The following is a 26,354-nucleotide window of genomic DNA, read 5'->3' as shown; positions in this document are numbered from 1 at the left end:
GAGGGAGAAGCAAGCTCCCCACTGAGCAGAGCACCAGACACAGGGCTGGATCTCAGGACCCTGAGACCATGAGTTGAGCCAAAGGCAGACACTTAACTGACTAAGACACTCAGGTGACCCTTGGTTGTGTCGTCTTAAACACGTCTCACCTTAGTCTTGAAACTAGTCTGAGGAATCTTATTCTTTTTATAACAGTCTCTTAATTATTTGTCCCTTGATCACTAAAAACATAATCAGGAGGGTTGAAAATCTTCAACTTACAGGATACCATGCTTCTCAGTATACTTTATCTGCTTTAAATAGTCTAAGAGAGATTTTCTATATAGACATTATGAAATACGTGAGTTTTAGCTCTCTCTGGCCTATGATATAGATAGATTAGATATTATATATATGTTTTTAGAAATTGGCCCAAGCAAAGGACATTAACTGCCCCCAGCTTGTGAAAGAATCTTTTGAACCACTGTCCTTTTTTTTTCCCCTCTTCAGAGATGGTTAATCTCTAATATTAGGTAGAGGGGTATCCATTGTATGTATACTTTGGCCTGAAACACTAGGCTTAAATACTTGAAGAAAACCATGGGACTTTGCTGAACTAAATTAATTTCATTCATGGCATTCTCTAAAGAGTGAAGTTCACTGACTAGATTATTATTAATGGAGTCAATGACTTCTATTTATAACGTTTGCAAAAGAGTTTGTATTTCTGATTTCCTTTAGAGGTTATATATCCAGAAGAGTTTTTAGTTTCCTTTGCTGACAGTCTGTTGTTTGAGTTTTAGTTTTGTATTTTTTAAAAGATTTTATTTATTTATTTGACAGACAGAGACCACAAGTAGGCAGAGAGGCAGGCAGAGAGAGAAAGGGGGAAGCAGGCTGCCTGGCGAGCAGAGAGCCCGATGCAGGGCTCCATCCCAGGAACCTGGGATCATGACCTGAGCTGAAGGCAGAGACTTTAACCCACTGAGCCACCCAGGTGCCCCTATTGTTTGAGTTTTAGTAACTTAAGTCAGTGGCTTGGGGAAACTAGTCACTCTACCTAACATACTGTAACACTTCTCTAGTTCTCTAGGCATACTTATAGGTATGTTAAAATTCAAAATCTAGCTATGCTGCTGGAAACAATCTTTAAGGTGACTTTAAGTGCATGTTGGTTAGGATTTCTTTGCATCCTTGGTAAATAATAAGTTGGATATAAGATTTCATTTTTTCATAATGATGCAGATTAATGGTCTAATTAATAGGAAATTTAAAATAAGATTGTTACTTTGATTTCATTGATGTTTGCTAATTAAGAGTTCTATATCTTGTTCATGATTGGAAAAATTGATAATGAGATATGTATTTTGTTTATTAGGTTGTCTGTCAGGGACCTACTAAACCACGCATTTTTTGCTGAGGATACAGGACTGAGGGTGGAATTAGCAGAGGAAGATGACTGCTCAAATTCATCCTTGGCCTTAAGACTCTGGGTTGAAGACCCTAAAAAATTGAAAGGCAAGCACAAAGACAATGAAGCAATTGAATTCAGTTTCAATTTAGAAACAGATACCTCTGAGGAAGTAGCGTATGAAATGGTAAGTGAATCCTACAGCTTTTCTCCACTCCCCCCACCACTGTTGCCCTTTATAATATCAGGGTTAGTCGATTCCTTTCTCCTTATTGCTTTCTTTCCTCGCTATTTTCTCCTTTTCTTTATTTAAATTCTTTTATTGTGAAATGCATCTCTGTAGCAGAGATGTACAGTATGTGTGTATGTACGGTATAAAGAATAATAAAACACTACTTTTGTTAAGAAATGGAGCACACTCTCTGTCAAATAAATAAATAAAATCTTTAAAAAAAGAAATAGAACACAACCTGTACCTTAGAAGCCACTATATGAGGCACTTATATGCCTCTCCCAGTTGTATTCCCTTCCCTAGTCACCACAGGTAATATCTACCCTGACTTTTATGTTACTCATTTCTTTGCTTTTTGTTATAGTTTATCAGGTAATATGCTGTTTTGTTTTAAAAACCTGAGTGGCAAGCACATATCTAGCTGGTTATTGAAGTTACTATTAGGTGAAGATATTCAGGAGCACATAAACTGAATGGAGTCTCTCAGTCATAGTCTGGCTTCATCTTTGCTAAGTGTTTACAAGAGTCACTTCTGGGGAAGTCAGCAGGTGAGGTCATGAGTGAGTTCAGGGAAATACATGCATGGCTCACCAATCAGTCACCAGTGGACCATTGTGTGGACCTTTAAAATTAGTTGTCTGGTAACAATATGGTTTGATGTGGAGTGGGCCCCTCTGACCTCTCTACTTCTCATCACCCCATGTTCCCCTCCTTACAGAGCAGATGACAGCAGATAACGTCTGTGGGTTTGAATGTGTGTCCCCACCTCTCCCAGGCTGCTACAGTGCTTGGAGGGAAGGTGTGTAGGCGCTTTTGCAGCACATAGTCAAATTAGCCAAGTACAGAGCGTCTAAGCCAGGTTAGCCTGGGCATTCTGTCCTCAGGTTAAAAATAAGGATGGAACATTGACATTGGGGATCTTGGAGATGATAGCCTTTAACCTGTCTGTTTTTATAGTAATAGTGTTCTAATCTGGAATGATTGCCTTGGACATCTGGTGCACAGCTATTATCCTGATATTTCTCTTTACTATCTTTCTAGACTTCTCTTCCTCTCTTCTATAGGGTTTCATGTTTCTTTAATCCCATGTCTTTCTCTTCCTTGGCTTATCCTCTTGTTTTAGTGACACACTTCCTCTGTCTGCTTCTTAAAGAAAGGATATAAGAGGTAAATTCTTTAAGACTTGTATGCATGAAAATATTTTTATTCTATATTCATATTTAATTGATTCCTTGGCTGGCTAAAGCGTTTTAGGTTGCAGTTTAAAAAAAATTTAGACTCACTGTTATGCTTTTCTAGCTTTCAGTATTGGTATTGAGAAGTACAAAGTTCTATTTTCTGAAACTTTTGCATGTGATTTGCTCTCTGGAAGCTTGTAGTAGTTTCTGTTTCTTCTTTAGTATTCTAAAATTTCACAGTGATGTGTCTTGATTTGGGTTTATTTTCGTCTACTGTGTTGGATTCTCAGTGGACCCTTCCAATCTGTCAATGCATATCCTTTAGTTTCTGGGGAATTTCTTGAAGTATTTTATTGATGATTTCTTCCCCATTGTTTTCTTTCTGGAACTGTTATCATTTGGATGTTGAACCTCTTGAACTAATTCTCTAGTGTTCTTAACCTTTCTGTTTCCCATCCTTTTGTCTTTTTATTCTTCTTTCTGGCAGATATTATTAACTTTACCTTCTAACCCTTCCACTGAATTTTTCATTTCTGCTATCATGTTTTTAATGTTAAGAGTTCCTTTTTATTTTTTTGAACTGTTCCTTCTTTAGAGTAAACATCTTGTTCTTTGTTTTGTGGAGGCAATATTATCACATCTCTTTGTAACATAAGTAAAGAGAGTGTTTTTGACATTTTTTTTCTTCCCATATAGTCTCTTTTCTCCAAATTGTTGTTTCACTTTTGATGGTTTTGTGTTTTGTGTTCTTGTTAGAGGCTTTTCTGATATTTCTGATTATTCTTGGCTAGTTGCTTATGATTAATAGATTTTAGAGACTATATTTGTTTTCTGTTGCAGTGTAATAAATTACCACAAATTTAGTGGCTTAAAGCAACACCCATTTATTATCTCAGTTCTAGAGGTCAAAAGTCCTAGTGGACTTCACTGGATTCTCTACTTAGGATCTCACAGGCTGAAATCAAGGTGTCAGTGGCCTGGGCTCTTCTCTGGAGGCTTTTGGTGGGGAGTGTGAGGAGAGTGTGGGGGTCGGGGACTGCTTTTGATTTGTTGGCAGAATTCAGTTCCTTATGGTTGTAAGACTGAGGCCCCTGTTTCCTCGGTGGCTGTAAGCTGGTGGTCACTTTCTGCTCCTAGAGGCTGGTTTTCAGTCCTGTCATGTACCCCACTCCATCTTCAAATTCAGCAATACCATGTTGAATCCTTTAAGAGTTGCCAGCTGGTAAAAGACTCACTTAGATAATCTCCCTATTTTAAGGTCAACTCTTCACAGCAAAATAATGGGAATGATATCTCATTATATTCACAAGTTCAAGGATTAGGATGGGATACCTTTGAGGGGCCATAATTTTGCTGACCACAGGGTCTTACAGCCTATTGGGTGATGTGATTGCTTGTGTCAGACTTGTTAACTTTGACCCATAAGGTAGGGTATCTGGATAGGCCTTTAATTAAGGAATCTTTGACATCAATATTTATAAGTGTGGGGTGCCTAGGTGGCTCATTCGGTTAAGCCTTTGGTTCAGGTCATGATCCCAGGATTGTGGGATCAAACCCCACATTGGGCAGCCTACTCAGCAGCTAGTCTGCTTCTCCCTCTCCCTCTGTGATCTCTTGCCTTCACTCTCACTCAGATAAATAAGTAAAATCTTTATTAAAAATATTTGTAGGTCTGTCTTCTTAGATTGGTCAGATTCGCCAGAGAATCATCTTTCATTGTGCGTCCTGAAGGGTTAGGGTCTGGTTACTGGTACTTTGGTAGCCAAGTGAGGAAAAGGGCTAAGGGTTTCTGCATATGCCATTCAGCATGCATATGGTCATTTAATCTTATTTTCTATGTAGAAGCCTTACCCTCAGTTGTGCCTGGTGTTCCATAATCCAGAGAGCCCCTCTTTTACCCTCTCCAGAGAACAAAACTCAAGGCTTCTTGAGTAGGGGAGAAGCACTCACCCAAAGGTATGGAATGGAGGGTGGGGCATAGGGATCTAAATATTTAACTGTTTTTCACAACCCTTTCACTTAGTCTTCCTTATTTTAGTCATCTCTTTTGACTTTATCCAGTTCTGGAAGTAACTGGTATTGCCAGTTCCTGTGCCTTAATGAGCATTTTTCAGTATAAGTCATAATGATTCTCAGCTTTCCCTAATTCACCTTTTTCAGGACTGCTAGGTCATTTATTACTTAATCTGTTTTCCACATTCTGCAATGTCCAAAATGTTGCTGCTATTGTCTTTCTCTTATTCTCCCTGTCCCTGTGGGTTTACAACTTAAAAATCCATTTAGTATGGGGTATTTTGTTTTTGGAGCTTTGGGAGGGAGTGAATTAAATATATGGATTCCATCTAACATTTTAATCATCTTTCGACTACCATGAAATTTCCCTGAGTCTGCAGACCCCCAAGACATGCTTTAAAAAACAGATTGTAGGACTGAGAATGATATGCCATGACACCTCCTCAAGTCATCTTCTCTGCTACTCAGCCCTGCTCTTCTCAGACAGCAAGCCCTTAACTTCTCTTCTCTCACTCTTCTAACGCCTGGTAAGATGTAGTACTTTGCTGTGAGCATATGTCCCTTTGCCTAGAGTGCGGATCTCTAAACTTCGTCCACACCTCCCTTAACAGCCAGCAAGTACCTTTTTTTGTTTTAATTAAAATCAGAGTTAACCTTTCTCTGTGACACTTTCTCTACTTTTTCCTTTAGGGCTTTTGCAGCAGCTCATTTCTACCTTATTTTAAGTTAAATTTGTACCGTCTTACCATCAGATTGTGTGCTCATACAGGACAAAGGACTGATGTAGTAACTTATATGTCTCTGGAGTCCAGTACTGGGCACATTGTAGGCACTTAACGTTGTTGAATAAGGAAACCTTTTTAATCTTTCACAAACCTAATGACAATCACAAATGGTCTGTAATAAGACTGCATGTACTGAAACATCAAGTTATTTGTTTCATTTAAAGTCAGAATTATTTTAACAATGCTTGGTAATGGTATTGTTTTTCTTATGCTGAATTTATGTATGTTTGATTAAGAAAGAACATAGATGTACATCCAAAATATCGAATCACCATGATGTACACCTGAAACTGTCAATTATATTAAATTGAAAAAAAAAAGAACATATAAACAAGTTAACTGTTATTTAATAACATTTAGAATTTGGGGGCACAAAATAATTCTGCTAGTAAAAAGTTAAAATCGTAAATGTTAAAGATGTAATTTGCTTATTATGTTTTGTTTGTAGGTCAAGTCAGGATTCTTCCACGAAAGTGATTCCAAAGCTGTTGCTAAGTCCATTAGAGACCGGGTCACCCTGATAAAGAAGACAAGGGAGAAGAAGCCAGCTGGCTGTTTGGAAGAACACAGGGATTCCCAGTGCAAGTCTGCAGGGAATGTACTCCCTCAGCCCCAGAATACAACTTTGCCCCCTGCTCCTGCTCCACACACTGGGGCTGAATGTGAAGAACCTGAAGTTGATCAACATGTTCGACAACAGCTTCTACAGAGAAAACCCCAGCAGCATTGCTCCTCTGTTGCAGGTAACAGTTACAATTTATAAAAGCAAACAAATGTGTAATTGTATTCCCTTATGTCAAAATAGTACTTTTGTGTTTTTCAATGCATTTTCTTATCTATCATTTCATCAGTCCTTTTACAAAACCCCTGAAATAGACAAGCTGGCTAGTTTCCTGATTTTGAAATTAAGAAACTTGTGTTATGTGACCTGTCCATGGTGCTAATTGAATAAGGATTATAATCTTTTTACTTTTTTTAAAGGTCTGATGTAAATCCTTTAATAAAGAAAATTTGGAACTAAAGGGAGAATGTGTTGTTCAAGAATGAATTTTCTAGATTCTAAGATCCTTTGTATTTTAGATTCAAGTATAAAATTATCATAGTTCCTCTAATTTTTCTGCTATAATGCATCCTCTTCTCTAGAAGGACAGAGTATTTTCACAATAATAACTAATTGTTCTATAATGATAGTATTGTTTTCTAGCCAGGTTCTAGGAGAATGAGAATATGACACTTCGATTTGACTGAAATCCTAGTGGCAAGTATAGATTAGTTGGGTGGGGGAGAAGCAATCACCCAAAGGTGTGGTATAGAGGGTGGGACACAGGGATCTAAATATTTTGACTGCTTCTTACAACCCTTTCACTTAGCCTTCCTTTACTTTAGTCATCTCTTTTGAATTTACCCAGTTCTGGTATTGCCAGTTCCTGTGCCTTAGGAGTATTTTTCAATATAAATGATAATGGCCAGCAAAAGGAGTTGATTTTTATGTGATTCTTTGTTTTTAGGTTTGCTTTACTAAGAAAATTTTAGTTGTACGACATTGTCGGCATGGAGAGTTTAATAATGGTTTTTGGTTAACTGTGTATTGTAAATATTTTATTTCAAGTTGTCTCAGATTGTCAGAGTAAAAAAAAAACAGAGAAAACACTTATTTTCTATGCCATTTGGACCTTGTGTTTCAGGTTTTCCCTTCTATTTCTTATTTTCTTTGTCATAGGTGACAATTTGTCTGAGGCAGGAGTTGGATCTGCTGTACACTCAGATACTTCAAGTCAGCCCAGTGTAGCCTATTCGTCAGACCAGATGATGGTTTCCAACATCCCACAGGCTGAAATTAATGTTCCAGGGATAATTTTTCCATCCCAGCAGCTAGTAGGACATTACCAGCAGATTTCAGGGGTGAGGTGAACTCATATATTTTTAAATATATAATCTGTATATTTACTATAAATGAGAGAGTTTATCTTTAATGTATTTTTTTTTCTTATTTAACAGTTGCAACAGCAGCCAAAGCTGACTCAGCCCCACATTTTGCCTTTGGTTCAAGGTCAGTCCACTGTTTTGCCTGTGCATGTACTTGGACCTCCGGTTGTCTCACAACCCCAGGTTTCCCCATTAACTGTCCAGAAAGTCTCACAGATAAAGGTAAGATATATTTTAGAAGCTCTGTATTGGGTTAAAAATTTTTCTGATAAAGCCTCTCTTTTGTAAATTCATTTTAGTTTATATAAAACTCACTGGAAGTCAAAAGTTGTTTATGCTTTCCTTCACTTAAGATATTCTTGAGGACGTGCCTAACACTGTGAAACTAGAATCTTGAGACACTGCTTATATAACTGGAAAAGAAAATGAGAACTCCACTGATAGATAAACAAATTTATTTAGGACTCAGATCTCTTGCTTTTGGTGATAATGGTTTGTTCTTTGTATTAGACTTTTCTAGCCTGATGTGCATGTGGAGGGATTTCTTTCCTTTTCTCCCCCAGATTTTATTTATTAGAGAGAGAGATAATGTGTGCACATGAGTGAGGGGTGGTGGGCAGGGCAGAGGGAGAGGGAGAGGGAGAAGCAGACTTCTCAGTGAGCAGTGATCCCAATGCAGAGCTCAGTCCCAGGACCCTGAGATCATGACCTGAGCTGAAGGTAGATGCTTAAGTGATGGAGTCACCGAGGTGCCCCTGGAGGGATTGTTTCCATAGTTAATTAGAAATAATATTTTATAGACTTATAATTTTTAGCACTTTCATCTAGATTTATGGAGGTTCCTCAAGATATTAAAAATAGAGCTACCCTACAACCCAGCAATTGCACTAGATATTTACCTCAAAGATACAGATGTAGTGAAAAGAAGGGGCACCTGCACCCCAAATTTTATAGCAGCAGTGTCTGCAAACTTTGGAAGGAGCCAAGGTCCCCTTCAACAGATGAATGAATAAAGAAGATGTAGTCCATATATACAATGGAATATTACTCAGCCATCAGAAAGGGTGAATACCCAACTTATGCTAAGTAGAGTAAATCAAGCAGAAAAAGAGAATTATCATTTGGTTTCACTTATATGTGGAACATAGGAAATAGCATGGAGGACCATAGGGAAAGGGAGGGAAAACTGAAGGGGGAGAAATCAAAGAGGGAGACAAACCATGACAGACTATGGACTCTGGGAAACAAACAGGGTTGCTGGAGAGGAGGGGGATCAGGGGAGGGGGTAGCTGGGTAATGGGTATCGAGGAGGGCACATGTTGTGATAAGCGCTGGGTGTTATAAGCAACAAATGAATCATTGAACACTAGATCAAAAACTAATGATGTACTATGCAGTGGCTAACTGAACATAATAAAAAATTACTAAAAACATTTTGGCTTTTTAAAAAATTTCTTGGCTTTTTGAGAAATTTAAATTCCAGTTTAGTTAACATACAGTGTTGTAGTGGTTTCAGGTATCGTGAAAGTGTAGTGATTCAACAATTCTATGCGTTATTCAGTGCTCATCATGTTAAGTGTACTCTTAATCCCAATCAACTATTTCACCTACCCCCCCACCCTGCTTCTGGTAACCATTAGTTTGTTCTCTATAGTTTAGAGTTTGTTTTTTTTTTGTCTTGTCTCTTTTTTTCTTTGTTTTGTTTCTCAAATTCCACATCTGAGTGAAATCATATGGTATATGTCTTTCTCTGACTGACTTATTTTACTTAGTGTTATATGCCCTAGATCCCTCCATGTTGTTGCAAATGGCAAGATTTCATTCTTTTTTATGGCTGAATAATATTCCATTATATATGTGCACACACACACTATATATATATATATGTATATACACACACACACACTCACACACACCACATTTTATCCATTCATCTATCAGTGGACACTTTGGTTACTTCTATAATTTGGCTGTTGTAATTAGTGTTGCTATATACATCAGGGTGCATATATTTTTTTGAATTAGTGTTTTTGTATTCTTTGGGGGAAGTACCCAGTAATGCAAGTGGCTGCACCAGTTGGCATCCCCACCAGTGGATTCCCAAGAGGGTTCATTTTTCTCCATGTCCTCACCAATACTTGTTTCTTGTGATTTTGGTTTTAGCCATTCTGACAGGTGTTAGGTGATATCTCATTGTAGTTTTGATTTGTATTTCCTGAGGATCAGTGATGTTGAGCATCTTTTCATGTGTCTGTTGGCCATCTGTATGTCTTCTTTGCAGAAATATCTGTTCATGTCTTCTGTGCATTTTTTTAGTAAGATTGTTTGTAAGTTTTGGTGTTAGATTATATAAATTATATATTTTGGATACTGACTCTTTATTGGATCTTGGCTTTTTTTGATTCATGTTTATTTCTATAAGAGAAATAAATGTTTCTCTCTTTTTGACTCTCAAAGTCAGCATTATTCATTTCTGACAAGGAGTAAACAGTTATGAGCGTTCATATATTAAGACTATATTGTGGTTCCCAAGGTTATAAGGTCTGGACGCATGGTTCAGCTTTTCTTTGCCATCACTGCATTTTCTTTTCTCAGCCTCACCCTCCCCTGCAAGTGCCTTATTTCTTTGGGAATGAGATGGTCTGAACATTCTCTGTATATGATTCAGTTAGCAGCTGGCACGTCTGTTTCTTTTTAAGAGATTGGTATATAGTAAGGGACAGCTTATCAACAATTTTTAATGATTGCCATTTCTGTGGATATAAGATAAAATAAAATATGGTTCTTACCTTCAAGGAGTTCACAGTCTTACAGGGGGAAGCGTACATGTAACTTGACAAATGTCAGATACATTTAAAATCTTCTGGGGTAATTTAACCTGATGGAGTTGACAGTAGCCTGATATTTGGCTTTTGTTTGTAGGTAACATGGTACATATTCATAATTGAGCTCTTGTGGTTTTATTTGTGTAAGATTTTAATAGAAAGTGTATTGAATGGATGCTTAATTTAACTTAGGTTCAACCATATAAGTATGCAGATATGTATATTTTAAAATGTGTTTCCAATCTTTTTAAAGTTTTAAAAATTATTCTGAGTGTTAACCGTATGTGGGGGCCTATGATTTAGTTTGTATTAATGTCAGTCATATTATCAGTCCAAAAACTGACATATGATAAGTTCTAGTAATGTTTTAATGCTTATTGAATAAATAATCATTATTTTTAAAAAATTACTCTCTTATTTACCTATCTAAAAATAAAGCCTATGAAGTTATAAAATAGACCGTGAAAATTACCTGTTATTTCTCCAGCTAGAGACAACTTTTGTTTACATTTGTGGGTAGAGCCTCTAGGTTTGTCTTTTTTTCCCTATGTATACAAAATATGTAATTTTGTTTATATAAACATCTGTATATCACATACATGCTATTTTTTAGACTTTTTCACCACATATAGAAGCCATATAAGAAAGCACTTTGACCATTGGTGTCTTTTTATGAATGTGGTAGTTCAAGTTCTTGGAATTATTGCAGCCAACCTCTATTTATTCAGCCAACTCTGCTCTCCTCTTTAGAGAACTTCTGTGTTCATTTTAGGTATGATACTGAAATCCTCTTGAGCTTTTTCTTGGAACTTCGAGTGTCTGGTGTGTGATAATGTTAGATTCAGTTACTCTGAATCTCTGCCAGGGTTTGAATGAGTTATGTGGCAAGTGCAGTAAATGAGAAGCCATGAGCAGTGTATTACTGGGATTGATCTCAATCCCTTAATGTATTCAACTAGCATTTACTCATGGTATCAAGGATTTCTGTAGTATTAAAACTATATACCCAGCACCTTTTTGATAACTTGCTGAAATTTTTAGAACATAGCATTATTTTATCTGTCATTCTGTCTGGGACAGGCCCACTAAAATGGGCATGGTATATGCATTTGTAATTTGAATTTTCCTTGCACCAGAGCCAACTTCAACTGACCTTTGGAGCAAATGACCAAACTTCAGCCTAATCTATGACTTTACACTTGTCAGTTAGAGTTCCACAACCAGTCTTTCTGCAGTTTCTCCTCAGACATTGCCTATTTCACAAATGACCTCCAAGCATGTAACTGTTGGTCTTCAACTTGAGCCTGGGCCTAGAAATGGAAAGCAGGCATTAACCAAATCACCAGATGCTAATCAGACTTTTAGTTTCTTACTGGTTAATTGTCTTCAAGCTTTGTCAGACAGTCATTCTGCCCAGTATATGAGTAGTGCATAGAGTGTTGCTGGTACAGCTCAGGTCCCTTCTGATTCCACTGAGGGGCCATTCTGGGGCCAATCAGCCTTCACAAAAGATACATTCAGTACCCTACCCATATCCAGTAATACATCAGGAATCTGTGGCTCTAGGTTCTTTAGCACCACAAAGCCAGACTGTGCATTTGAAGAAACCTTGTTTCCAAGCCTCTATGCAGCAGCAGCCATTAATGTTACAACCTGAGATTATGGCATCACTACAAAAAATTTTTCACCAGGATTATATTCTGCGAGTGTCTGAAGCTCATGCAAGTGAGCAGCAGCTGAAGGATGGCATTGAAAGTGTGATTCAGTCTCTGGAATAGCCATCTTATTCTGTTCAACACGCTTATCCAGGACTACCTGCAGAACTGCCATCCTTCTCACTGAAGGCTCCTGGGCAGCTGCCATTGTCACCAGGAACAAGCTTCTTACCTATCACAACTAACCTACCCAATCCAGACTCTAGCACAGCCTGTTTATTCACTGCCAGCCCCAGAGTATCATCTTATAGTGTGTAACCACCAGGATCATAGTCAACCCATTCTATGCTGACTTCTTATCCAGTCCCACCTGTGGGTACAGACCTCTTATTTGGCCCCAGGCCAAGGGCAGCCTGCTTTTCAGTACAAACTCAAGTTTCATTACCTTTTCTAGACCAGACAGCATATAAGATCCAAGGAACTTACTCTGTAATTTATAGAACAGTTTGCTTACCAGGTACTGCCTATTGAACATGCCCATTATTCAGCACAAACTGTTTACACCATCCAGACAACTCAACAGGTAACCTTCATAACCCAGTAAGTATATGCAGTAAACCTTCCTGATAGCAAGAACATATGTATTAGAAGTTCTGCAGATCAGAAGTTACACTTAGTACTCCCTTATGTAGCACCGACTTCTGACCAACAAACCTATTTAACACAACCCTAAGGTAGTAATTCTTCAAAGTTGGAGCAAAAGCCATTTATAACATCACTCTTAGATATACAGACACATTCTATGGAGCCTTTGTTTAATGTCCAGCACTCAGAAGCTCCATCACAAGCAGATGTCCATTTTAGACACCAGCAACTAGAAGGCCAGTCAATTAGCATTACATCTCAGAGGGCACAGAAGGACAGCTTCAGCACCCTGCACAGATGTCCTTCATTCAGTAGGCTTCCTCACAGACCCAGATCCAGCCCCGACATTTTTCTACACAGTTTTTGCAATCACATCTAACACCAGGCCAGGTTTCTCATTCAGATTTCATTTAGCATCAGCAGATGACTCATTCATGTTACAGACAAGTACAGAAAAGCCATCAGTTGTCTATTTAGGAAGGTCCCCTAAATCAATAGCAGTCTTTGGGTAGCCACCATGCTGCTTTCCAGCAGCCGTTACCAGGCACCAGGTATGTCAAAGGCCATTATAAACATGGTACGATTATACCTCCTTTGTAAGAACCATTGTAACCAGTGACAATGGGACAACAATATGTAATACAGCCTTTAGAGCAGCCTCAAGTGCTTCAAACATTAGATAGCAGTCAGACTTTTTCCCTGAAGAAAACCCTGGGTCAGGACCAGCCAATGTGCATTCAGCAGCAGTCTGTCCAACCACAGTGGCAGCCATCTTCTGACTCAACTCTTGTTTTGGGGTCAGCAGAAACAATGACAACAGCAGACCCTCTGTCAAAGCTTTGGAATAACTCTTTCAAATTAGCCGTCATCTTCTGTTAATCTGTTAGTATGTAATATTCTGGTACAGGCTTCCACTGTCTTTCAGAGCATTTCTGTGTCACAGACACAACAGCATTTGCAAACCCAAGAAATTCTGAAGGTAAACCCTCCTGAGGGAAAAATATAGACAATTGTGATTTTTCTGTAACGTTCAAGGGTCAAGGACATGAACTAGGTAGAAATGACATCGGATAGGGACTCATAGTCCCTGTTCCTGGGTCTTCCCCTTATTCAGTGTGTGGCCTTGACTCAAATCTCTTTGGAGTTTTCTCATCTGTAAAGTTGGAGGGGTTAAGCCAGATGATGGCTTTGATAACAAAAAAATATTTGAGCACCTACTTGGGATATATCAGTGAATAAAACACAAAAGTCCCTTCTGTCATTGACTTTTGTTTCTTAATGGGGGGAGACTGTCAATAACCTTAAAAGAAAGTAAATTTATAGTATGTTCCCAGGAAGTTGGGGGAAATATGGAACAGGGTAAGGAGAAAAGTAGATTATAATTTTAAATAAGGTGGTAATCAGGGTAGGCCTCACTGAAAAGGTGACATTCAAGCAAATATTTGAAGAAGGTGAAGCAGCCCACAGTGCACATGTTGGGTAGAAGGAATAACCAGTACAAAGGCCCCAAAGAAAGAGAGTGTCTGGTATGTTTGAAGAACAGGAAGGAGGCCAGTGTAGCTGTTGGTTGTAAAATGTTAGGAACCTGTGATTGTCTTATTCTACATTAATAATAAAGCATTTGCCCTTATGAGGTGCTAATAACAAACACTATTAAGTGATTCCTAGGTGCCAAATACTGTCTTGATGGTTTTATATGTACTATCCTCTTAACTGTATGAATTGTAGCTACCATTACCCCTCTTTTACGGGAAAGGAAACTAAGGTTCAGACAGGTTACAGAAGGGTCAGGATTTGAACCCAGACTACCTGGCTGCAGAGGCTGTGCCCTCAATCATTACACTATCCAGCCTCTGTGTAAGATAGCATCTTTCCTGCCAGAATTGGAGAAAAAGGGCATGATGACTTCATTGAGATTTAGTTAACTCAGATTTATTGAATTAATTATAGGAAGGAATTGACAATCCAGTTTATTCCCCCCCTCTTTTTTTTTTTTTTAAAGATTTATTTATTTGTCAGAGAGAGAGCGAGCGAGAGCGAGCACAGGCAGACACAGTGGAAGGCAGAGTCAGAGGGAGAAGCAGGCTCCCTGCGGAGCAAGGAGCCCGATGTGGGACTCGATCCCAGGACGCTGGGATCATGACCTGAGCCGAAGGCAGCTGCTTAACCAACTGAGCCACCCAGGCGCCCCCCCCTCTTTTTTAAAAAACGATTTTATTTATTTAACAGATCACAAGTAGGCAGAGAGGCAGGGAAGCAGGCTCCCCACGGAGTGGAGAGCCCGACTCGGGACTCGATCCCAGGACCTTGGGATCATGACCTGAGTTGAAGGCAGAGGCATTAACCCACTGAGCCACCCCGGCATCCCTTCCCCTCTCTTTTATTCTGCTGTAGATAATTCTAAAGACTCTGAATTGATTGAGTTTGGCTAATAAAATGTTTTGAGTCCCTAGATAAAAGGTATGCTGTACAGTAAGAGTTCTAGTGGTGGCATATTACTTCCAAAAGCTATTTTCTCAAGTACTGTATGTTTTGTAAAATTCTCTCTCTCTTTTTTTAAAAGATTTTATTTATTTATTTGACAGACAGAGGTCACAAGTAGACAGAGAGGCAGGCAGAGAGAGGGGAAGGGAAGCAGGCCCCCTGCTGAGCAGAGAGCCCGATGCGGGACTCAGTCCCAGGACCTTGAGATCATGACCCAAGCGGAAGGCAGCGGCTTAACCCACTGAGCCACTCGGGCGTCCGTAAAATTCTCTTTTCATCAAGGGTAAATTATAATGAATTCCAGTGTGTGCAAGCTGACTTCTAACAGGGATGATCAAGGATTAATAAAGATCTTTGCAGTTGAAGTGTTTTCAGACAAGGCATGCTATTCTGGGATTTATTTCTTTAGAATAAATTTCTTCATAAAGTATTTTGGGTTGGAATATTCATTTCTGTGGTCATGTGCTATATACTTTCCTTACCTAATTAAAAAATGTTCCCCCAAAATTTATTAAGAAAAATGTCAGAGAGGGGCGCCTGGGTGGCTCAGTGGTTAAGCCGCTGCCTTCGGCTCAGGTCATGATCTCAGGGTCCTGGGATCGAGTCCCGCATCGGGCTCACTGCTCAGCGGGGAGCCTGCTTCCTCCTCTCTCTCTCTCTCTGCCTGCCTCTCTGCCTACTTGTGATTTCTCTCTGTCAAATAAATAAATAAAATCTTTAAAAAAAAAAAAAAAAAAAGAAAAATGTCAGAGATACAGAAAAATTGAAAAATTATAAACACCCATATACCTACCAACTAGAATCTGTAATTAACTCCTGCTGTATTTGCTAAGTCACATATCATCCCTTTATTCATTTATCAATCCATCTTATTTTTCTGGTGCATCTCAAAATTAAAGTTGTTGACATCAGTATATTTTATAAATACTTCAGCATTCATATCATTGACTAGAACTCAGTATTTTTTTGTTTACATTTATATGCAGTAAAATGCATAGATTATAGTTAGTGAGAATTGACAGTAAGTGTTTGCTTACACTTGTAAGCAAACCAGTATCAAAATATAGACCAGATGTTGACAAACATTTTCTGTGAAGGTCTAGGTAGTAATTATTTTAGGCTTTGGGGCTATATGGTTTCTGTTGCAGCCACTTAATTTTGCTATTACATGAAAATGGCCATAGGCATTATGGAAAAAAATGGACATGGCTGTGTTCCAGTACAACTTTATTCACAAAGCTGGTGGTGCACCAGCTTTGGTCTGCAGGCTGTAGCTTACCTACTCAATAAGGAATACTGCCATTACTGCAGAAAGTTCCCTGTGCTCTTCCCCAGTCAGTAGCTCCCATATTCCACCAGAGTCAACTACTGTTGAGTTTTTTTACCTTAATTAGTTTATCCTGTTCTAGACCTTCACATAATTGGATTCATACAGTGTATACTCTTGTATAAGACTTCTTTCACTCAGTATGTTTTTGAGATTGATCCATGTTGTATCAGTAATTTTTTTTTTTTACTGCAGAACACTATTGTATGAATATTCCAAATTTGTTTATCCATTTTACTCTTCATGAATACCTGAGTGGTTTCTAGTTTTGGTTTATTAGGAATGAAACTGCTATGAATATTCTTTTTTTTTTTTTAAGATTTTATTTATTTATTTGTCAGAGATAGAGGGGGAGAGAGCGAGTGAGCACAGGCAGACAGAGAGGCAGGCAGAGGCAGAGGGAGAAGCAGGCTCCCTGCCGAGCAAGGAGCCCAATATGGGACTCGATCCCAGGGCGCTGGGATCATGACCCGAGCCGAAGGCAGCTGCTTAACCACCTGAGCCACACAGGCGTCCCTGAATATTCTTGTATAAGTCTTTTTGTTAACATACATTTTTATTTCTCCTGGGTAATACCTAGGAGTAGAATTGTTTGGCCTTGGGATAGGTATTTGTTTACTTTTTAAGAAATTGCCAGTTTTCCAAATTGGTTGCACTCATTTACCCTAACACCAGCAATATATGAGAGTGCCACACCCTCAACAACACTAATTTTAGCTATTTTGGTGGGTGTGTAGTGGTTTCTTGTCGTTTTAATATGCATTTCCCTGATGACTGTGTTGTTGAGCACCTTTTCATGTATTTATTGGTCTTTGTGTATTTTTCTTTGTGAAGTGTCTGTTTAAGGCATTCGCCCATTTTGTTTTGCCTCTTACAGTTTGCTTCTCATTTTTGACTTGTTAGGAGTTATGATATATGCTGTGTAATACTAGTCCTTGAGCAAATACTTGTTGAATATTTCCTCCAATCTGTGGATTGCCCATTTATTTTTGTAATGACTTCATTTGGTGAAACAAAGTCTTTAATCTTGATGAAGTCTGATCCACCAAAATTTTCAGTTGTGGTTATTGTTCCTGTGGCCTCAGAAACCTTTGCTTACACGAAGTTAAAAAAATACTCCCCTCTTTTATGGTTTTAGGTTTTATGTTCAGGTCTATGGTCTATCTTAAATTAATTTTATGAGTTATGTGAAGTAGGAGGTCAAAGTTCTTTTTTTACCCCCATATGAATATCCATTATTTAAGCTTCATTTGTTGAAAAGATTTCCTTTTACCATTGAATTTATAATGTATCTTGAAGTTAAGTAGTACAAGTCTTGCTTCTTTGTTTTGCTTTTTCAAGATTTCTTTGGATATTCTAGGTCCTTTGCATTTCCAGGCCTTGACCTCTAGTACAATATTAAATAGCAAAGAAGATACTAGACATTTTTGCCTTGTTCCTGTTATAAGGGAGAAAGTGCTCAATATTTCACCATTAAGTATGCTATTAGCTGTAGGTTTTTCTAGATGGCCTTTAGCAGATGAAGGAGTTCCCTTTATTCACAGTTCACTAACAATACTTTATCTGGAGTGGATGTTGAATTTTGTCAAATGTTTTTTCTGTGCCCGGGGATATGATGACATATGACTAATATGATTAAATTTACATATACCATTTTATTCTTTTTTTTGCTTTGCCCCTCTGTTTTTTTTTTTTTTTAATGCCTCATGGCCAGCCTTCTTTGGGTAAAAAATTTTTTTTAGAATCCAGTTTTAATTTTTCTGTTGTCTTTTTAGCTAAGTATTCTTTCTGTGTTTTAAGAGTTTCTATCAATTTTATTTATCCAAGCATTTTTAAATTCAGATATAATTCATACACCATAAAATTTATCCTTTTAAAGTGTACAATTCAGTGATTTTGAGTATATTCATAAGATTGTGCAACCATCACCACTAATTCCACCCTAAAAAGGAAACTCCCTATTAGTAGTCATTCTTTATTCTCTACCTCACCTTCCCCTGCCATTCACTTAGCTACTTAGCTATTCTAGTCATTTCACATAAATAGAATCATACAATGTATGTCCTTGTGTGTTTGCCTTTTTTCACTTACGATAATGTTTTCAGGGTTTGTCCATGGGGTAGCATGCATCAGTACTTCATTCAAAATTCTAACCAAATAATATTCCATTGTATAGATATATTTTTTTATGCATTTATCAGTTGATAAACATTTGGGTTGTTTTCACTTTTTTGTTGTAGTGAATAGTGCTGCTATGAACACTTTTATATAAGTTATTGTATGAACGTTCATTTCTCTAGTTAGATACCAGAGATCCTGGGCCACATGGAAACTCCACGTTTAACTTTTTGAGAAACTGCCAAGTTTTCCAAAGCAGCTGTATGGTTTTACATTCCTACCAGTAAGTTATAAGGATTTCAATTTCTGCACATCCTTACCAAAACTTACTCCTTGTCTTTTTGATTGTAGCATCCTAATGGGTGTGAAGTGGTATTTCATTGTGGTTTCATTGCATTTCCCTAGAGGCTAATGGTGTTGAGAATCGTTTCCTATGTTTGTAGACCCTTTGCGTATCTTCCTTTTTCTTCTTAGAAGTATCTCTTTGGGGGCGCCTGGGTGGCTCAGTGAATTAAAGCCTCTGCCTTCAGCTCAGGTCATGATCCCAGGGTCCTGGGATCGAGCCCCACGTCGGGCTCTCTGCTCTGCAGAGAGCCTGCTTCCTCCCCTCTCTCTCTCTGCTTGCTTCTCTGCCTACTTGTGATTTCTCTTTCTCTGTCAAATAAATAAAATCTTTAAAAAAAAAAAAGAAGTATCTATTTGAAGTCCTTTGCTCTTTTTTTAATTAAGTATTTTTCTTTTCATTGTTGAGTTGCGTTTTTCATGTATATTCTGGATGCACCTTTAACAGCTTTGTCATTTGCCAGTATTTTCTCCCATTCACTGTGTTGTCTTTTCACTTTCTTGATCGTGTCCTTTGCAGTTTAAAACTTTTAAATTTGATAAAGTCCAGTTTACCTGTTTCCTTTGGTTGCTTTGTGCTTTTGATGCTATATCTAAGAAACTATTGCCTACTCCAAGATCATGTAGACTTTCTTCTATATTTGATCTTCTAAAAGTTTTTAAGTTTTAGCTCTTAAATTTAGGTCTTTGATCTATTTTTGAGTTATTTTTTTGTATTTAGTTTGAGGTATTGGTCCAATTATTTTTATGTGGATATTCAAATTTCCTAGCACCATTTGTTGAAAAAACTATTCTTTCAACTGAAAGAAAACTATTCTTTTCAACTGAAAATCAGTTGACCATAAAAGTATGATTCTTCCAACTTTGTTTTCTTTCTTCAGGACTATTTTGGCTCTTCTGGATCCCCTGCATATGATTTTAGAATCTGCTTAATAGAGCTTAATTGTGTTAACTCTGAATGTTACCTTTAGTATTATTGTCTTTTAATAATAGTAAGTCTTCCAATCCATGAATATGGGGTGTCTTTTCATTAAATTAAGCGTTCTTTAATTTCTTCCAGCAACATACGGACATTGGGGAAGGTATGTGCTATGGTGAGTGCTGTGAAGTGTGTAAACCTGGCAATTCACAGACCTGTGTCCCTGGGGCTAATAATACATTATAGTTAATAAAAAATTAAAAATTATAGAAAAAGATTGGAAGAATTTAAATAATTAAAATTAAAAAAATAATTTCTTCCAGCAACATTTTGTAGTTTTCAGCATACATGTATTACATTGCCTGAAACATTCTTTTTTATGTTGTTATAAATGGAATTTTCTTAATTTCCTTTTTGGATTATTCATTCCTAATGTCTAGAACTATAACTGATTTTCATGTGTTGCTCTTATACTCTAACTTTGCTAAACAAGTTTATTAACTCTAATAGTTTTTCTGTATGTGAATTCTTCAGGATTCTCTGTAAATGAGATCATGTCATCTAGGAATAGAAATAGTCAAAATTTTTCCTCTCTAATTTGAATGCCCTCTTTTTCTTTTTCTCCCTAATTGCTCTTTCTGGAACTTCCAGTGTTTTGTTGAACAGAAGTAGTGAAAGAGGACATCTGTGTATGGTTCCTGATCTTAGTGGGAAATCTTTGAATCTTTCACCATTAAGTATGATGTTAGTTATGGATCTTTCCATTTTTAAACAACTTTATTCAGGTATAATTTATGAACAAAAAACTGCATATCTCTTTTATAGCCCACAATTCAGTGACTTGACAGATATATGCTACAGTCAAGATATTGAATATTTTCCAAACCTCCAAAAGTTTCTCATGTCCCTTTTCAGTGGTTTTTTTTTTGTGGTTGCTCAAGGGATTTTATTTTAAATTCTTAATTCTTCAGATTCTACATGGCTTTAATATTTTATTTAATATTGTATTATATAAAATATAAGAACGATGTAACCATTTATTCCCTCTAGACTTTAAGTTGTAATTATTATATATATTATACCTACATATATCATAAACCAACAGTGCAGTCTTATAATTTTTGCTTTATATAAACATAAACATTTTTCTTTTTTTCTTCTTTAAAGATTTTGTTTATTATTTGACAGAGACACAGTGAGAGAGGGAACACAAGTTAGGGAGTATGAGAGGAAGAATCAGGATTCCCACTGAGCAGAGAGCTGGATGCAGGGGCTGGATCCCAGGACCTGGGATCATGACCCAAGCTGAAGGCAAAGGCTTAATGACTGAGCTACCCAGGCGCCCCTAAGCATAAACATTTTCCAAGAAATTAAGAGAACATGGATGCCTGGGTGACTCAGTCGGTTAAGCTACTGCCTTTGGCTCAGGTCATGATCCTAGGGTCCTGGGATCGAGTCTCACATGAGGCTCCTTGCTCAGCGGGGAGCCTGCTTCTCTCTGTGCCTCTGCCCACCCCTCTGCCTGCTTGTGCTCTCTCTCTCTGACAAATAAATAAATATATAAAATCTTTTAAAAACATTAAGAGAACAAATTAATTTAAATTTTGATGGGGTCCCATTTTTCAATTTCTGTGGTATTGATTGTGTCTTTGATGTGAAATCTAACTCTTTGCCTAGCCTTAGACCCTACAGATTTTCTTTTGCTTTTTAATTTATGGTTTTCACTTGTGATCTAGGTGATCTATGTTATTTTGTTGATTTTTGTATAAGGTGTGAGGTTAAGATTCAGGGTTTTTCTTTTTCTTTCTTTTTTTTCTACCTGTATCTGTTCAGTTGCTCTAGTATCATTTGTTGAAAAGGCTATCCTTTTTCCATTGAATCACTTTTTATGCCTTTGTCAAAAATTAGTTGAGCATATTTGTGTGGATTTTTTTTTAATTTTATTTATTTGAGAGAGAAGGAGAGAGAGAAGGAGCAGGGGGAGGGGCAAAGGGAGAAGGGGAAGCAGATACCCCACTGAGGAGGGAGCCTGACATGGGGCTTGATCCTAGGACCCTGGGATCATGACCTGAGCCAAAGGCAAGCACTTAACCAGCTTAGCCACCCAGGTACCCTTGTGTGAGACCAAGGGTTCTCTATTCTGTTTAATTTGTTTATGTCTCTATTTCTCTCTTAATTATGTAGATCTTGATTACTATAGTTATATAGAAAGACTTAACATTGAGTAAAGTGATTTCTCCCACTGTCTTCTCTTTTTAATTCTTTATTTAAATTCAATTTGGTTCTTTTTTAAAGATTATTTTAGCTATTATAGGATGTCTGACTATCCATATAAATTTTAGGATAATCTTGTCTGTATCTACAGCAAATCTTGCCAGGATTTTGATAGTAACTTCATTAATTTTATATATGAATGTGGGGGAGAATTGACATCTTTACTATATTGAGTCTCCCAGTACATGAATGTAGTGTCTCTCCATATATTTAAGTCTTCTTTGATTGCTTTCATTAGCATTTTGTAATTTTCAATATCCTGAACATCTTTTGTTAACTTTAAGTATTTAATTTTCTTTGGAGAGATTATAAATGGTATTCCTTTTTATTTCAGTTTCCACATGTTCATTGTTAGCACACAGAAATGAAGTTGGGGTGTGTGTGTGTGTGTGTGTGTGTGTGTGTGTGTGTATCTTGTGTCCTATGACTTTGCTGAGCTTAATTAGTTCTAGGAGAGTTTTTTGGGTAAAATCCTTGGGATTTTTTTTTTTATGTAGACAACCATGTAATCTCCAAAATGGAGACACTTTAATCTCTTCCTTTCTACTCTATATGGCATTTAGTTTTTATTTTCCCTTTATTGCCTGGGTAAGAATTTCTAATATTGTGTTGCATAATAAGACTGGTGAGAATGAACATCCTTATTACCTTGTTCCCCAAGCCTAGAGGAAAATAGTAAGTCTTTCACCATTATGAATGATGAAAGCTATAGATTTTTCATGTGTGCCCTTTATCAAGTTGAAGTAGTGCCTGGTGGCTATTTCTGACTAAGAAAATATGACTTTTCTTTGTTAATTAGTGTAATTTTGCGATTTTTTTCAACTATTGGTATTGTGGATTACATTGATTTCAAATGCTGAAACATCATTGCTACCTTGGAATAAATGCATTTGGTCATAATATATAATTCTTTGTATACATTGTTTTATTTAATTTACTAATATTTTATTGAGGATTTTTGAATCTGAAATTCATGGGAGATATTAATTGACATTTTTCTATATCTTTGCTAATTTTGTTTAGAGATCCCATCAATTGCTAAGAGTAGGATGCTGAAGTTTCTTTTTTTAAAAACATTTTATTTATTTACTTGAAAGATAGAGAGTTGGGGGGAGGAAACAGAGGGAGAGGGAGAAGCAGACTCCCCACTGAGCAGGGAGCCCAATGTGGGGCTGGCTCAATTCCAGGACCCTGGGATCATTGCCAAGGCAGACGCTTAACTGACTTAGCCTCCCAGGCACCCTGGATGCTAAAGTTTCTAACTATAGTTGTAGATTTATATATTTCTCCTTTTAGCTCAGTCATTTTTTCCCATTTATTTTGAAGGTTTGTTTCATGCATTCACATTTAGGATGGCTATGTCTTCTTAGTGGATTGATCTTTTTATCATTAAATTATATTCCTCTTCATCACTAGTAATTTTCTTTTTTGTGAAGTATGCATTATCTGATAGTTCATATCCACTCCTGCTTTCTTTTGATTAATGTTAGCATGGTATATCTTTTTTACTTTCTTTCTTCTTTCAACCTATTTATCTTGTTGTGTTTAAAGTAAGCATATAGTAGAAAGCATCCAGCTGGTTTTTAAATATATATATATATATACTCTGACAGTGTTTTCCTTTTATTTGGTATATTTAGACCATTTACATTCAAAATAATTATTGATACCTTAGGACTTAAGTTTGGCATTTTAATATTTGCTTTTTGTTTCTTGCCTGTGTTTCTCTTTCCTCTGTTTCTTTGTTCTTGCCTTCCTGTGTGTTACTTGCATTTTTTTTCAGTATTCTTTGTTTTCTTTATACTGTTTTGAGTATCTTGTGCTGTATAGTTTCTTAGCAGTTGCTCTAGGTATTACTCTGTATATATGTAAGTGACACACTTGCTGGTATGGACATTTTACTACTTCCGGTCAACTACTAAAACCTTTCTTCCATTTAGGTCCCCTTACCCTTCCTACTTTTAAAATAAAATTGTCTCAGGCATATGTTATAAGTTTAATGATCTAGTTCTGAAAAATTCTAGTTTTCTTTTGTCTGAGTATGTATTTTTTTTCTTTTTCACTTCTGAATATGTATTTTGCTGGATGTAGAATTCATCAATAATTATTATTTTCTTTCAGCACTTGAATAATGTTATGCCCCTCCTTGTGGCCTCTTATTTATTAGATGACAAATATGCTGCCATGCATGTTGATGTTCCCCTAACAGTAATGTGTTATTACTTCATAGTTGTTATTAAAATTTAATTTTTTTAAATTTAATTTTTATAGTATGATGTATCATGCTGTGGATTTCTGTGGGTTTGTCCTTTTTGAAGTTCACTCAGCTTCTTATGTCTGTTTTATGTCTTTGGCCAGATTTGGGACATTTTCAGCCATTATTTCTTTAAAATATATATATTTTTTTGGTCCATATTCTTTCTTGTTTCCTGCTAAGGCTCCAATTACATGAATTTTCAGTCTTTTTAAAAATTATTTTTCCGGGGCACCTGGGTGGCTCAGTCGGTTAAGCCGCTGCCTTCGGCTCAGGTCATGATCCCAGGGTCCTGGGATCAAGCCCCGCATCGGGCTCTCTGCTCAGCAGGGAGCCTGCTTCCTCCTCTCTCTCTGCCTGCCTCTCTGCCTGCTTGTGATCTCTGTCTGTCAAATAAATAAATAAAATCTTTTTTTTTTTTTTAAAGATTTTATTTATTTATTTGACAGAGAGAAATCACAAGTAGATGGAGAGGCAGGCAGAGAGAGAGAGAGGGAAGCAGGCTCCCCGCCGAGCAGAGAGCCCGATGCGGGACTCGATCCCAGGACCCTGAGATCATGACCCGAGCCGAAGGCAGTGGCCCAACCCACTGAGCCACCCAGGCGCCCTAAATAAATAAAATCTTTAAAAAAAAAAAAAAATTATTTTTCCACAGGTTTAGAGACCCTGCTCATTTCTTCCTCTTTTCTCTCTCATTCAAACTGAGTAAATTCTATTAATCTGTACTGAAGTTCACGGATTCTATTTTATGTCCTTTCCAGGTTATTAATTAGCCTGTTCAGTTAGTTTTTTTATTGAGGTTATTATATTTTTCAATTCTATAATTTCTGTATAGTTCTTGTAAGTTCTACTTTTTCCCTGAGGTTTTCTATTTTTTTCATTTGTTTCCAGAGAAATTGTGATTACTCACTGAGGTTCTTTTTCTGATAGCTACTGTAAAGTCCTTATAAGATAATTCCAACATCTGATTTATCGCAGTATTGGTGTAAGTTGTTTATTCCCATTTGAGTTACGATTTTTCTCTTCATAGAACAAATTTTTTTGTTGTATATTGGACATTTGGGGTATTATGATTGGAGACTTGGTCATGTTTAAATCTTCTAGTTTATCAAAGACTTGCACTAGTAAGTCTAATTAGCCTGTAGACTCTATCCTTTTGTGGGCTGTAGTTTCAAAGATAATTTAGTTTCCTGAGCTCTTACAGTGCTATTCTGGACTAGTTGGTCTTCTGGCTCTTTCTGGTTGAGCTCTTGCTGGGTCCCTATTGGTGCTACATGCAGTAACGGAAGGGGCTTTTCTGGGCTGCCAAGTTTCAGGAGTGGTGGATGCTGGGCTGAAGGCTGGAGAGCATTTCCCCTGACCTCTTTTCTGGCCACCTGATGCTCGTACCCTTCATACTTGATCTCTTCCAACACTTACCTGGTCACTGTCTACTCCTGGTCAGGAGTTGAGGGGTCTGTATGGCTCTCTGCCACTGGATGGAGGGTGAGGACATAATGATTTGGGTTGCCTTCTGCCATTAGGTGAAGTGTTAGGAGACAAGGAGACATCTAGCCAGGATCTTTTTCTGCTGCGTGGTAGAGCACTAGGAACTTTGTGGGTCTGGAATGTTCTGTACTACCCAATTCCTTCCTCTTTTTCTTCAATCTTACTAGAATATTGGGGTTTTCTTATGATTTTTAGCTGCTTTCAGGTGAAAAGCCATAAAAATGGTAACTCATCCACTGTCCTTTCTTTTTTTCCCTGCTGTCACCTTCTTACCTGTTTTTACCTGCTTTTGCCTACTCTGTCATACCTTCAGGCAGTTGTAGGGTTTTTTTCTTTTTTTTTTACATTTGTCCAGCACTTCTTCTTTTTTAAAAATTTTATTTATTTATTTGAGAGGCAGAGTGTGAGAGTGGAGAGCTCAGAGGAAGAACAGATTCCCTGCCAAGCAGGGAGCCCGATGTGGGACTCAATCCTGGGACTCCAGGATCATGACCTGAGC

General features: G+C 37.4%; 1 protein-coding gene across 7 annotated transcripts in view; it reads left to right on the top strand.

Moving 5' to 3' along the window:
* WNK3 (WNK lysine deficient protein kinase 3) overlaps positions 1-26,354 on the top strand; it is a 157,418-nt gene that overhangs the window by 55,837 nt on the left and 75,227 nt on the right. For all 7 annotated transcript variants that reach the window (XM_059156945.1, XM_059156946.1, XM_059156944.1 and 4 more), the window contains exons 7-10: positions 1,358-1,577; positions 6,047-6,341; positions 7,319-7,500; positions 7,597-7,746. In XM_059156945.1, coding sequence (XP_059012928.1) covers positions 1,358-1,577; positions 6,047-6,341; positions 7,319-7,500; positions 7,597-7,746 — 847 coding nt within the window. The remainder of the gene's footprint in view (positions 1-1,357; positions 1,578-6,046; positions 6,342-7,318; positions 7,501-7,596; positions 7,747-26,354) is intronic.

The sequence above is a fragment of the Mustela lutreola genome, chromosome X (genome assembly GCF_030435805.1).
Source record: "Mustela lutreola isolate mMusLut2 chromosome X, mMusLut2.pri, whole genome shotgun sequence".
NCBI classification, from domain to species: Eukaryota; Metazoa; Chordata; class Mammalia; order Carnivora; family Mustelidae; genus Mustela; species Mustela lutreola.
This window is presented reverse-complemented; position numbering and strand designations above follow the sequence as displayed.